This window comes from Festucalex cinctus, chromosome 6 (genome assembly GCF_051991245.1).
Source record: "Festucalex cinctus isolate MCC-2025b chromosome 6, RoL_Fcin_1.0, whole genome shotgun sequence".
NCBI classification, from domain to species: Eukaryota; Metazoa; Chordata; class Actinopteri; order Syngnathiformes; family Syngnathidae; genus Festucalex; species Festucalex cinctus.
In genome coordinates, this window is record NC_135416.1 from 12,750,001 (window position 1) to 12,764,716 (window position 14,716).

General features: G+C 43.4%; 1 protein-coding gene across 1 annotated transcript in view; it reads left to right on the top strand.

Moving 5' to 3' along the window:
• Positions 1-13,574, top strand: part of LOC144020955 (uncharacterized) — a 16,462-nt gene extending 2,888 nt beyond the window's left edge. Inside the window, exons 2-9 of the mRNA XM_077524887.1 lie at positions 3,598-3,689; positions 3,946-4,024; positions 5,829-6,180; positions 7,816-7,887; positions 8,610-9,658; positions 10,522-11,348; positions 11,798-12,040; positions 12,159-13,574. Coding sequence (XP_077381013.1) covers positions 3,598-3,689; positions 3,946-4,024; positions 5,829-6,180; positions 7,816-7,887; positions 8,610-9,658; positions 10,522-11,348; positions 11,798-12,040; positions 12,159-12,412 — 2,968 coding nt within the window. The 3' untranslated portion in view covers positions 12,413-13,574. The remainder of the gene's footprint in view (positions 1-3,597; positions 3,690-3,945; positions 4,025-5,828; positions 6,181-7,815; positions 7,888-8,609; positions 9,659-10,521; positions 11,349-11,797; positions 12,041-12,158) is intronic.
• The last annotated feature ends 1,142 nt before the right edge of the window (positions 13,575-14,716 follow it).

Here is a 14,716-nt window from a genome sequence, read left to right on the forward strand (position 1 = left end):
TGAATTGCTGGTAGTCAGGAGGTTACGTCAATGTGATGTCCCCACTAATATACAAAGACAAACGTGTGTGTGTGTGTGTGTGTGTGTGCACCCATGCTCCAAGCAAAAGTTGTATGTGCACGCCTGTGTGTGGGTGGTGGTATGGTATATGTGAAAATGAGGGCTGTTGTGCGCGTGTTTCTGTTGTATTATTGACGATTTTGTGTGTATACGTGCGCATTTATGAACAAAGTGCACAGTACATGAAGCATACAATGTGAGTATCTGTTTGTCTTCAATCTTGACATATGTGAAGCGAGCGTGTATGACGAGGTAGCGTGTGAGTGGGCGTGTGTTGGGGTGTGTGTGTGCGTGTACTGTACACGTGTGCATATCGCCGTTGTATGAGATGAGAGTGAATAATGTGTATTAATGAACACGACTACACAATTTATCACAGCAGTTATGTGTGCATCTGAGAAAGTGCAGATTGTGTATATGCTCACTATTATTGTGTGCGTGAGATGGAACATGAGACTGTGGGTTTGGTTATTTGAGAGAGAGAGAGACAGAGAGAGTGCGTGTGTTTGTGAGCTTTAGTAAAGGGGAGGGTGCGTGGGGGTTTGGGTGCGTGTGTGTGTGTGTGTGTGTGTGTGTGTGTGTGTGTGTGTGTGTGTGTGTGTGTGCATGCATGCAAGCTTGGCTAGAGAGAGGATATTTGTGTGTGCGTGCATCGCAAAGTGCGTGTTTGTGTGTGTGTGTGCGTGCATGCGCATGTGGGCCAGAGAGGGGGAGGTGTGTGTGTGTGTGCATGCACACATGTGGACTGTGAGCTGTGTGTGTGTGTGGGTGTGTGTGGGTGGGTGTGTGCGTGTGTGTGGGTGTGTGTGTGTGTGTGTGTGTGTTTGCACACGCACAAATGAGTCTTGAATCAGCGTGTGTTGGGTTAAAGAGAAAAAGGGAGTGAAATCAGCAAGGACGGAAGCAAGGTGGAATCAATAAAGAGGGTGAGACCAAAAAGAAGCTTGAAGGGAATCAAGGCAAAAAACGCCCGCAAGAAAGTTCACCGAAAGTCGTCGACGCCCAAGTCAAGTGGGGCTGCTCTGTAGTTTGTGTCGCCAAACACCTGCTGCAGCTTTCAAATGTTCTTCTACAGGTGACAAAGGGAGTGACAGTTGTATCAGTGTCTCCCTCTACTGGTCAAAGGGACTAAGAGACGGACATTTGCATGGAACGTGGTCAGGGCTTCTCAAACTTCTGGGTCTGTGTTAACCATAAAGGGGAGTAATTAAAGAAAACTATCATGTGCATGTCCGTGACAATGATTTATTTTTCCAAACTTTTCCAATACGTTTTAATTCCCGTTAAGAATCCAACAATATAGCTTATATTAGCGCTTTTTAAATTGTTAAAAAAAAAAAAATAAAATCAGCTAGATTTTTAGATTCCCCCCCCCCCCCCCACATTGCATCATATGACAAAGAAAATTGAAACAAAACAAAACACTAAAGCACAAAGTATTGTAAAATAGTCACGTATGCCATAAAGCAGTCCGCATTTGTAGTTTTTTGTGTTCCTGCTACCCTCCTGAAAGTTGCTTAGTGCCTGTAAAAGCGATACCAACGCCCTCATGCCACAACAAGGGTATCATTCATCTACCTGTAAGTCAGTTTCTTCAGAAGAATTACGAAAATATTTTTTCAAGGTTGAAAAGATTCGAAGTAGCTGTGCACACTATCTGGTTTGGAGTCGGACAAGTCCGACTTTTCACCTTTCTTTTGACCTCAAATGCAACATTAGACTGCCATTTTGACTTGTTGAGATGTAAGCTCAGAATTGCCAATTGTAGAGGAAAATTTTGTTTGGCTTCTCATTTAAGGGACACAAAACGTTACTTTAATTACTATATTTTCTTTTAATTGAGCGACCTATTAATCGCTTATTGGAACTTTATTCTGCCAAATAGTGGAATCATCCATCCATCCATCCTCTTAACCGCTTTTTCCTCACAAGGGTCACAGGGGCACTGGAGCCTATCTCAGCCGGCTTCGGCAGTAGGCGGGGTACACCCTGAACTGGTTGCCAGCCAATTACAGGGCACACAAAGACGAACCACCACTCACGCTCACATGCACACTTAGGGACAATTCAGAGCGTTCAATTAACCTGTCATGCATGTCTTTGGAACATGGGAGGAGACTGGAGAACCCGGAGAAGACCCATGCGGACATGGGGAGAACATGCAAACTCCACCCAGGAAGGCCAAAGCCTGGACTCGATCTTGCGTCCTCAGTACTGGGAGGCGGACGTGCTAACCACTCACCACGTGGCACCCAGTAGAATCATCACCGGCCTAAAAAACAAAAACAAAAAAAATCAACTGACAGCTACAATTGCTAAACAAAAATTAAGCAGATTTAGAATTGCTGTACACATGCAGATATGTAAACTTCCATGACCTCACAGTCATATCAAAGCTTTTAATTGGCCCAAAGCTAAAGTAGGGAAGGAGTAATTGGCTTTATTGGTAATATTGTTTTAATCATGCATGGGTTCACTTGAGTCATTCTCAGGAAGTGAACTGGCTAAATTACAACAAGTTCTGTGGTGAGCAATTTTGTATTTGTTACTCGAAATCTTGTACATTTACAACTGTTTAGGATTCAAAAACACTTGTTTTGATGTAAAATTGTATGAAAGTCCAACTCGCGCCACACACACATTGGCATGAAATCACAGCAGCCCATTTGAAGGAGGGGCAGGGTTTGTTATGCTTCTGGGTGCCCACTCTGGAATGAAGCCCATCCTTCTCCACGGATGGCTTTACATGGATTTGCATATCACATTTGAGATGGTTAATTAAAGAGAAAATCCTTGCCTCACACTGCCTGAGGGGGCAGTAGAAGGACGCTATCCAGATTGATGTGGTCAGTTGCACGCACGCACACACACACACACACACACACACACACACACACACACACAGTATCACGAGTCCAGATGGGAGTGGATTGGATCAATACGAAGACTGTGGCTCTGGTTGATATCTGTGCCGAATGACACTTTCTTTTTCTTCTGTCTGTACACTTCTCTTTTCTCTTGTGCTTCCTTTTTGTTTTATAAAAAGGATCCCTCTCGAAAATATCTATTTTTGAAATGTTCTGCATACCCCGACTTTTCTGTGACTCGTATGTCTGCATGCTATTATCAGGACAATAATGGATATTTCTAAATCCAACGCATGATGTTCTTATGGCCTACTTTTCACACAGATGAACCCAGTGCTTCACTGCCTTTGCGTCTCTGACTTTTTATTTTAGGCTGTTATAAAGTTAAGGAAAGACTTGTACAAGTCAGTGTGTAACCTGTAAGTGAAATAAATATTCATTCTGGTAGGTTCGTATACAACGAAGGTTACTTCAAAATGGCTTGTGCTTTACTTTGGGCTTGGACCTCACATGTTTTGTTTGCTTTAGTATTGTTAGTTCTATGAGACCATCAACGACCAATTGTATCAATCTCTAGGCGGCCAATTATTGATCAATCACTGATCTGATTAATGTGAAGTTCGGTCAGCACACCTATTGATGAAATGATAATATTGTGTGTGTTCTCCAGACGTGGCTGTGGAAGGAAACGGAAAGGGACACCTGTGAAAGTCTTTGTTACGTCGGCTGAGGAGAACAACCCTGAGCAGACACACTGCAGAGGTACGTGTACATGCCGTTTCCTTAATGTGTGCGTGTGTGCGTCTGCGTGCGTGCACACGCATCTGTCAGTGGGATTGTTATGGAGGCGGAGCTTGTGCAATTGAGTGTGACCTACTTCTGTGTGTGTGATTCTGTACATACACACAGCTGTGCATGTGACTACGCATGTGTGCGTGTGCATTAGTGTAGTTGTTTGTTTGTGTGGGTGTGTGCGTACTTGTAATCCTTCTGACAAGGATTGCTGTTATTCTCTCAGGTGATCGTAAGGAAGCGGCTGAGAGTAAACGTCCCACACCGGATGGGTCTCTCCACAAGACAGAAGCATCCACCAACTGGTAAGTTGTGGGGATCTAATAACGATCTCATTGCCTCCATCCATCCGCCCGTTTTCCGATCACAGCTGAATTTGGGCAAGTGGCAGAGAACACCTTGGTTTGGTTACCAGTCAAGTGCAGTGCACATGAAAACAAACGAGCATTCAGACTGATGGACAATTTATTATCTTCAATGTTTTGGGAATGTGTCCTGTGAAAGAATGGATTGTACTTGAGGACATTTTTGTTTGAGAGCCAACTTATCAGAATCCTGCTGATTCCAACACACTTAGCCAGACTAGTCAGACTACACCTCTTGGTTTGCATTTACACTAGGTAATTGGGCTCAACTGTTTTCGAACACTTTAGATTAGAAGAATGCTTTGTCTTAAAGAGAATGATATTAAATTAGTAGCAGTCCGGTTAGATGCCAGTGTCCTGAAATCACCGCACATCTCTGGACATTATCGTAGACATTATTGCTGAAGGGTTTGTTTCTCAGTACAAATATGACGTTCTCTGCATTAGCAACATTTGCATATCTGATGACGTCTAGTACAAAATTCTGTTAAAAATTCCACCACAACAAAGATAATAATTCTTACTTTTAATACAATCATCTGAAAACATATTTCCTCCACTCAAATGAATTGAAATGCAAATAATCACACACAGATAATGCCAGCATAAAACTGTACCGGATATGTTGTCATTTCTTGTTCTTATGTTTGGTTCTTTGGCAGTTGGCAAACCAGCTTAATGGTGCATTATTGCCACTAAGTTATCGATATGGTCCTTTCGCAGCAAGGAACCCAAAGTGAATTTGATGGTGGCTTTATGTTGTGCTCCAATAGTCGGGGTCTGAAGCCCACTCATCTCTCAGGACAAAAAAAAAAAAATGGTCAAGTAACAACTCGTATCTCAAAAAACTAATTTATCAGGCACTCTCAAAGTACTACTGTATTGTATTATACTACTGTAGTGTACTGCATTGTTTATTTTTATTTCAAATATAAAAAAGCAGGGAACCAAAAATGTTTGCTTCTGTGGTCATCATTTCATCACGTGGGGAGCTTGCAGTTAGGTGTCAACTTGAATTGAAAAGAACTGTTCCAGTTATCAATGTAAAATGTTTATGTGCAAAGAAAGCAATCATAATATTTCTTTTACCAGGTTAATGATTTTTGCTCCTGAATCTCAAAATACAGTGGCAGCATATCAGGGATGTAGATGTTTCACACCTTCATTTTCACACCTGATTGTAAACTGCGATCTGTGAGGCATGAGCGATGTTTGTTTTATTATAGTTCATGCGGCATTCTGTTTTCGTTTTTTTTTTTTTTTTTTTTTTTTTCTTAATAGATTGTCAACCAGGGGTTGAAAAACGCAGTAGTTCTTGGCACCAGGTCATCGCACATTGGTGATTCTGATGCATATTTTGAGTGACAAAAAAAAAAAAAAAAAAAAAAAATATATATATATATATATATATATATATATATATATATAATATTACAAGAACACCATAACCTTCCAATTCAAAATTACATTTAAAAAAAAAAAAAAAAAAAAAAAACCTAAGGAATTTTAATTAAATATTCATTACCGGGATTTATTTTCCAAAGTTACAGAGGCACAGCAGAAGAATGAAAGAAGCCACATGCAGCTCTGGAGCCACAGGTGGCAGACCACTAAATATGCAGGATTTGTACAATATTCCCCAAAAATACTTTTCATGCCAGGAGTCCCCTTTTTTTTTTTTTTTTAATGCATTATACTGTTATTAAAAAGTTGCTTATTGTACCAGCGCTGTCTTTTCTTCTAGTGGTCCATCAGAATCAACTCATGACAAAATCTCCAACGCATCCAAAGTTAGCTCCAGCCCAGCCTCCACACCGGCTGCCTCTTCAGCTCGGACCCCAACCCCAGTGCCTGCTCCTGCCCGGGCGACCTCCGCTCAAGCCCCTTCCGTGACCAACACATCTACAGCACCGACTGCCCCAGTCGCCTCCGCAACCGGCCCGGCAACCAGCTCCTTCCCACCTTCCCCTAACTGTCGCATCAGAGAAGTCCACTGTGGCAGCCAAGTGCGACTTGTGGTCATTGCCATCCGGGACATCACCAAAGGGGAGGAGATCACTGTGGACTACAGTCTGAGCGAGTGGGGCGAGAACCTGGTTAGTACCTTCAAATACTTATTTAAAAAAAAAAAAAAAAAAAAAAAGTGTAGACATCTGATACTTAAGCCCTAAAGTCTACTTTTCTGATATTTGTCAATGAACATGCGTCACAATGGAAACCTAATGGTGTCTTACTTAAATCACCATTTTCTCTTCATGTTCAACTGTCATCCAGGGACAAATTAACTTACCTTGTCAGCAAGTTGAATTCTCGTGGTGTTTGTGAGTTCACAAACTCTGGAGAATGCATCTTGTACCGCTTCCGCTGATGTTTGCAGCCGACCTTTTTAAGGGCAGACCAATCAGGCATTGTTTGGGAGGGACGAAACCAATAAGCGCCGATGGCGGAGGGGAGGAAAGAAACCAACCTAACAGACGAATGGACGCTGCAATTAATTTTGTTCTCGCAGAATTACTCACCATTTCCTTGTTAAATTTGAACAGCGAGAGGCTCTTCATGCATTTTTATCTGGTAAAGATATTCGTCAATTGCCTTGATTGGTCAAAACAAATGTGCAAAGATGCTGCATCGTCCAATCAGCTCGAAGTATTTATTGTACAGCAAGTTCCGCCTTTCCCGAACGTATCTGCTAAGTGAAGCTCAAATACATTGAGTGAATCACAATTATCAATCTGGCTTGTAAGGTTACAAATTTACTAACAATACAAAAATCATCCGACTTTCCACCAATGCTTTCCTCAACAGACCAGAACAAACAATCGCAGGAATTTTGAATTTTGAAGTTTGATTAAATAGAAAAACTCAAACTGCTCACATTGAGGTGTTATTTATTTATTTACTTTTTAACTCAAAATCCCTCCAGTCATTAGGCTGTAATGAAGACCTTGTGGTTTATGTTCATCTCCAAATATTTTATTTATATCTAGGTATTTAATAGACAATTTAATGTTCTAAAATAACAGCTGAAAACTCAGATCCCTATGCTCACTGTCTGTGGGAACAAATGCATTGCGCTGCCAATGCGTCACCTATGATGGTTTGCTATATGCATGTGGATTGTAACATGCATTTATAGGTTTTCAGCAAAATTGTGTGTGTGGTGGCTCATGGGATGATGAGCATTAGTAACCATAAAAAATTAACCTTACAGACTGATCGCCTCAGGGAGGCAACAATGGGTATAGTCACACAGGTGCACACACTCACACTCTATGTGCTCTCACTCACATACACAAAGCTAGGGCATGGGGTTACCATGGTGATGACTGAGCTCCAACACCGACCTATAGCGCTTAGGTAACTGGTTACATTGTTAGTGGGTGACATCTGGATTCTGTTCCTTTAATGGATTCCATTAAATTGGATCCTTTTTTCCCCCCAACAAAATGATGATGAGAGCCACTCCCATTTAGACTAAAGGAAGTCAATTGACGTACTGAGATCAGAGGTTCGAGGGAGTGCACTAGCTACCAAAGCCACATTTATTATTTAAAGTCTTGGAAGAAATCCAATGAGTGTTAAGCATCAGTTAAGACTCAATGTATCATAATCAGATTACATTACCATTGGGCTGTGGAGTGATGCTGGCTCTAAATGTCACCTGAGGATGATTGTAATGACAAATAAATAAACATTATATCTGTACTTCTGTATCGGTTTGTGTTCCACAGGGTTTCCGTGGTTCCATGTCTCCAGCACAACACGAGTGTAACTCTGATACGGAGAATAACAACATCAAAAAGGTAGACGTCCACCTGCTAGTGCTTACTCAATTCATCATTTTGAATCACTATTGTTGGAAATGGTTTACATTAATGCATATTTGTACCTCATCTAGCAATCAGCTCTGGTTTATGACTCCTTGAACCATTTCCATATGATTTTATATATATGAAAACCGTGAATAAACATGACAAAGTAGTCTTTTCTTTTTTTTTTGTTTTTTTTTCCCCCTCTCTCCGTAATTAACTCATTCCTCGCTCCCGGCTGTTTTACTGGATTTTGACTGATTTTCGTAAGGCCCACAGAATATTGTGTTCCATTGCTATAAAAACTTGGTCGGAACTTACCAAAACAAAGATTAGTGTCTTCTTTCATCAGGAAAAAAAAGTACATATCTATCTGTTTCCATTTTGCAGCAATTAGCATTAGAATATAGCTAAGTTTCATCATTAGTCACAAATCTGTTTAAAACTGTGTGGAAAACAGCTGGTTGCAACATGGCCCTGGTTGATCTCTTATACTCTGCTGCTGCCTGCTGGCTATTTTTGTAATAACTACCATTGCTTTAACCATTCTCTTCAGTTCAGAGGCTGCATCAAATCCTTCTGTATGTTCTAGCATTAAAAAAAAATCGTATAAATACGTCTTTGCGACACTGGTAATATTTAAAATAAAACAAATGTATACATTTTTTGGAGCAAATGAGTTAAACATGGTCTCTTTCTGTGTCATTTCCTTTCAGGAGGACGAACCCGTGCCGACCACCCAGCGACCGAAAAGGCAACATCAGTACCAGGACTACGTCACTCCCTCTTGGTCCCTTTCCCCCTCTTCCTCACCCATCTCCCATTCTGACGCGAGTGAGTCCGATGCAGGAAGTGAGGACAACACAAGCCCCCGCGGGCGCACGGCACGTCGGCGCAAGAAGCGGCGTGGCCCCTCCTCGAGGAAAAAGAACCTCCATCGGACTCAGTCTGGACACGCAGCATCCGCCTCATCCAATTGTCCTCTCCCATCCTCCCACCCTCCTTTGGCCTCTTCCCCCGGCTCCTCGTTCTCCGCCTCCGCCAAACCTGTGTTTAAAGCTCCTGCTCCCCTCAGCCCCGGCAGCGCGTGCAACGCGGACAGCCCCCGAGGAGGCGTGTCCATAGACTCCATGCGCCAAACTTGTGACTACTGCGGACGCCACTTCCGCTCATTGGGCCGCCATTTAGACAAACACCATGCCCACCAGCCGGATGTGTGCTCCGCCCTCGTGGAGCGTTACACTCAGATGCCCCGCCTGCACACGCATGACACAAATGTGGCCACGGAACATGCTCCTCACAACTCAAAGATGTCACCTGTGGCGACGCAGAGCCGAGTGGAACAGAGCGGCGTTCACGACCTCTCCTTATGCCCTCCTACCGCAGACAAACGATCGCCGGCCCCGGCTTCACCCGCAGCGACACCGCCGCGAGGGCAGAACGCCGTGGCGGTGTCGGTCCTGAAGAGGAGCCCGCCCCCGGTGGCTGTGACTCCGCCCAGACAGGGAGGGGGGAGGAAGCTAAAGAGAGAACTACTGGATGAAGAGGAAGATGAAGATGTTGTGGAGGTGGTGCAGGCAAAGAGGCCCAAAGAGGAGGACACGGAGGTCAGGTGTGCTCAGTCCTTCAGAAACGAGTTGTCCAAAGAGATGCACAAGCAAAAAATGGAGGAAGAGGACGAAGAGGAGGACGAAGAGGAAGAGAATGGTGCGAAGGATGTGGAAGATGAAAGCGGGACCGAGGATAAGGAAAAAGACTCGCTAAGGTAACACTTAACTGCTTTGTTAAGGAATGTTGTCAGTTGCTGCCTCACTCCACTTATTGCATTGCCACTCACCTAAATCAGCCCAAACTATGCGAACCACGGGCCACATCCAGACGCCCGTTGTTATGAAGGCAAAATAAATCCAAATATTATATGCTTTTATTTTGCTATGCGCCAATTACTCTCAATATATACAATGCAAAACAATATACAAGTCGAACCTATGGAGCAGCCAAACTATGAACATTAAGGGCTGTGAATCTTTGACTGTTTCACGATTCGATTCGATTTTTGGGCCTACGATTCGATTCAGAATCGATTTTCGATTCTCCATTCAAATGATTTTGGATTCAAAATTATTTGACAAATGATTTCTGCTTCAATTTACAGATATGCACAACATTGTCATGATCTACTCCAGTCTGCTTTGCAAGACAAAATGACAAATTGAGACATTAAAGTTTTTTTTTTTTTTTTTTTTTTTTAACATTTATTAATTTTGTATTTTAAGTGCCTTTTCCCACAAAAACAGAATGTGGGCTGCAACTTTTCCCCTTCTTTATTTCTAATTTAAATAAAATCGATTTTTGGATATTAATATCAATTCGATTAATAAATGAGAATCTCGATTCTTTTATTAATCGATTTTTTTTTCGGCACACCCCTAATGAACATCCATCCATCCATCCATCCATCCATCTTCTTGACCGCTTATTCCTCGCAAGGATCGCGGGGGGTGCTGGAGCCTATCTCAGCTGGCTTTGCGCAGTAGGCGGGCTACACCCTGGACTGATTGCCAGCCAATCGCAGAACTATGAACATAAGACGGTAATTTGTCATTTTGGTTTCTGTCCTTTCTGCAGTTCCGGACGTCACCAGATGCTGCCCCTCCTGTCGTCTTTGTCGTCCCTCGTTCTGTACCTGCGCCGGCTGCAGCATTCGGCCTTTCTGTCGCTGTCTCGCCAGATGCAGTCCGCCGAGGCCTGGCGCCTCCTCTGCCACTCCAGCCTGGCGCTCCTCATCCTGTACAACCGCCGGCGCGAGTGCGAGGTCTCCAAGTTGTCCATCGTCGAGTACCGAGCACGCGTCACTCCTCAGTGCCCCGTTCCCGTGCCCCCCGGCTCTCCCCCAGCTCTAACCCCGCTGGAGGCCTCCCTGTCTCCCTTCGAGCGGCTGGTTCTGTCCCACCTGCCGCGGGTGGGCGTCCAGGGCAAACGTGGACGCATCCAGCCTCTCATTCTGCCCCCCCACTGTGAGCCCTGCCTGGAGCTCCTACTGCAGACGCGCCAAGACGCGGGCGTGGACCCGGTCAACCCTTACGTCTTCGCCAGGCCCTATCACTCGCCGGCCACGCCCCTGCGAGGCACAGACCTCCTCCGAAGCCTGGCCCGCTCCAGCGGCACCCGCAATCCCAGAGCCCTCACTCAGACTCGGGTACGGAGGCAAGTTGCCATCCTGACCCAGCTGCTGCTTCTCGGCGAGGGCGAGGAGCAGGGCCGGCTGGGAAGCAGCGCGGTGGATAGGCTGGAGCACTTCCTGGAGCGCGAGTACCACGTGACACAGAACTGCGCCGGAATCGGCCAAGATCCGGGCCTGATGGGCAGAGTGGGCCGCGTCGTGCTGTGTGGAGAGCGAGATGGGGTGCTCTTCAGAGGAATGAGCCTCAACCACATCTGCTTGGAGTTGGATGGTGAGCTGCACAGACGAGCAACACTCATGTTGTTTAATGTATTCTTTACATAAATTTGAATGGTGTGCCAGGCAGCGGCAATTATGCAATTTTCACTTCATTGGTCTACTGGCTGGGCAGAACACTTAAACGTTCTTCCACTAGATGGCAGTGTTGCCACTCATACTACTAAATAATAGCTTTGTGTTCCATTAAATAAGCACTGTTTTTTTGCACTCTCGGCTTGGCTCACTAATGGTAGGAAATAGTGTTTCCTCGTTTATTGAGGGTTCATCTTTCTAAAACTAAATATGATTAATGGGATTATTTATTTATTTATATTTAAATAACGCGGATTTCTATTATCGCGGGCAGTTTTTGCAACATAACACCCGGGATGAACGAGGGTACATTGTACTGCAATACGTAGACTAATGAAGTCTCCCCTTTCCTCTCCCCCAACCATTCAGTTATGTCGGGAAACTCTGCAGACTCATTTTCGGAGGGAGAATCGGAAGGGGAGCAAGTCAAGGAGAATCCAGAGTCCCCCACCCTTGCCCCCGCTCCAAAAGCCACACCTACCCTGCTCTATGTCAGGAAGGGCAAGAACAACGGCCGAGTGGGACGACCCAAAAAGCTCAAAACCACCCAGTCGCTTGCTCCGCCACCTCCTCCTCCTCCTCTTCTGCCAATTAACCGAAGGAGAGGCTCAGGTAAGACATTTTGTTTGAGTTTCATGAGGTTATTCCAATTACAAATAATTACAATGTGAACCTCCAAATGTTTTTTTGTTTTTTTGTTTTTAATTTTTATTATTATGTATTCTCCTAGGAAAGCGTGGCGTCCTGAAGCGTCCGTGGTCCGAGGCGGAGCGGGCGGCAGTGGAAGAACACCTGACCCAAAACATCAACGAGCTTCGTGTTCCAGCCAAGGCCGACTGTGAGCGCTGCCTGCAACAGTGCCCCCTGCTGGTCAGAAACCAGCGGGACTGGCGGGCCATTAAGTTTTATTGCCACAATCGCATTCAGCTGCTGAAGAAGAATCAGCGGCGTGAAAGCGAGCTGCTGCCGCTTACCGTATGCTAAGTGGAGAGGCGAGGAGGGTAGCGGTCAGCCCTTGATACTCAGCTATTCACATTTCACACCTCTAGATTTCACTGACATTATCACTGGCATTTTAAGACTTTTTTTTTTTTTTTTTTTTTTTTTTTTTTTTTTTTTTTTTAACTTGTGGTAAGACAGCAGTCTGTTATGATGCTGTGTTGGACAGTTATATGACAATGACTGAAGCATACACTGTGTTCTATATGGACATTTCAATATGTAAATGTGCAGCATTTAATCCTTAGTGTTGTTATATGAAGTAGCATTCGCGGTCCATGCTCCTGGACGTTTTACACCAATCACAATTCCTTCGATGGAGTCAGAGAAAGACATTTGATGCTAGCATAGAAGAATCCAAACACGTTTGTTTTTTTTTCCTGCTATTTGTGCCGTTGACGTCAGTGGTTGCTTTTGTATCATTACATTTATATTCTTAATCTTAAAAGTAAATTGAGGTATTCCAAAATTGGAGTTGTAGATTTAATGTGAGGGACAATTAAATGTGACATCAGAATGTTTACTTGTTAGATTTGAGTACCTACAATGTTTTGTTCAAATCGCCACAATCAGAACCCATATCAAACCTGTTTAGACTGGTTTTTGTCCATTTTACCATGTGCAGTCCTTTCATCAAGAAATTGTGTTTTTCTGTGTGTCACGCTACAGTATCGACCTATAAGCTGGATCACTTTATATGTAAATACTCATGCTTGTGTTAAGTTTTTTTCAAAAGTAGGTGGTTACAAACTGAAACGTGATTGTTTTGTGTTTCCATATTTGATACAATGTCGTATTCTCCCATGGCTGTTTTTTCAGCTACAACAGATCCTTGTGTTAAAAAAAAAATCTCATCCATCATTCAAAAGCTTCTGTGAAAACCGAAGATGGGTACTTGAAGTTAATTCAAACTTGCAGAATCTCTGTTAGTTCTTGCTTCAGTCTTGCTATTTACATTGTATAACAAATGTATGGTCGCTATAAAAACTGGTAGACTATATGTAGCCTCTTTCATTTTTGAGTCAATACTATCTGTATATAAACCTGTTTTGTAAATACTCTGAGAAACAAAAACACAGATGTTTGACTTGTTTTGGTTGGTGTTATGTTTTTCTTTTTATAAGTCTTATAAAATTTTAAAGTCCTGTGTCTTGTGCTTTATTTATTGTTGTACCCTTTGTGACTAATCTTGCTTTTTATTTGGGACAAGTTTCACTGGAAAGCCACAGTGGGTGTCATGTTTGTAGCTTTTGGGCCTCATTTTTGTTGTCAGGGGCAACAAGGGGGTCATTGACGTTCACAAGTCCTTTCTCAGTTTGTGACTGTCAAATAAATCTCTTTTTTTTTTTTCTTCTAGAAAGCCTTTTAGCCAAATACGTTCTCAAGAATCTTGAACAGGAAGGAAAGATTGCTCACAATTTTCTGGCCTGCATGCGTCTTAAATGGACGCTAGATGGAACTTTTGCTGAGCACTTTCTGTGACTGATGCAACGTTCGTCTTGTACCTGCAGAGGTCGCTCGAGAATCAGGCATGTCATTTTAGACAACATGCTAAGTTCATTGGAATTGAGGTTTGTAAGGTAAGATCGAATGGGAGCAGTGTTCAAATAATGGAGTGTATTAAGGGTGGTAGCATCATTTGCTGTGTTCTCTACAGAATAAGTGCATGCATGGCCATAGCCAACAAATGAACTCCTCAAACCACCAAACATGACACCCACCGTGGTTTCCCTGTGAAACTCGTCCCAAATAAGAAAGCAGAATTGGTCACTTGAGAATTAGAATTTCAGTTCAAATGAGTCTGCGGAACAGTGCGAGGCAATTGGTCAACGCTAATGTTGACCAGTAGTAACCTTAGGTGACTGAAATGTTGCTTCAAGTCACCTTTTCCTAAACGTTTTTAGAATTCAATGGCCTCTGCCTCCTGCTTTGTGAACTTGAATGACTCAGACGCTGCTGTCATCTCAGCGCTGCAATCTCACACTGTCATCCACCTCATTCACCACCATTTATCCTCCCATTTACGTCTACCACCGCAGTTCTCATTGCAGGATGTCTTGATAAAAAAAGATTGCTGAAATGTACTAGAAAGTGGTCATTTTTGGCCAATTGCAACCTGACAATAAATATACCACAGCAGTGGTGAGCAGTGCATTTCGGGTCAGTTGAACTGCCTGAATAAATTGATTACAATCCATCTCTGTTGTAAATGTAAGTCAGTGGTTCTGATTATGTTTGTGCCAGCAAAGAAGGCTTTGAAGTCCCTGACTGCATGTCACTAATTTCAGG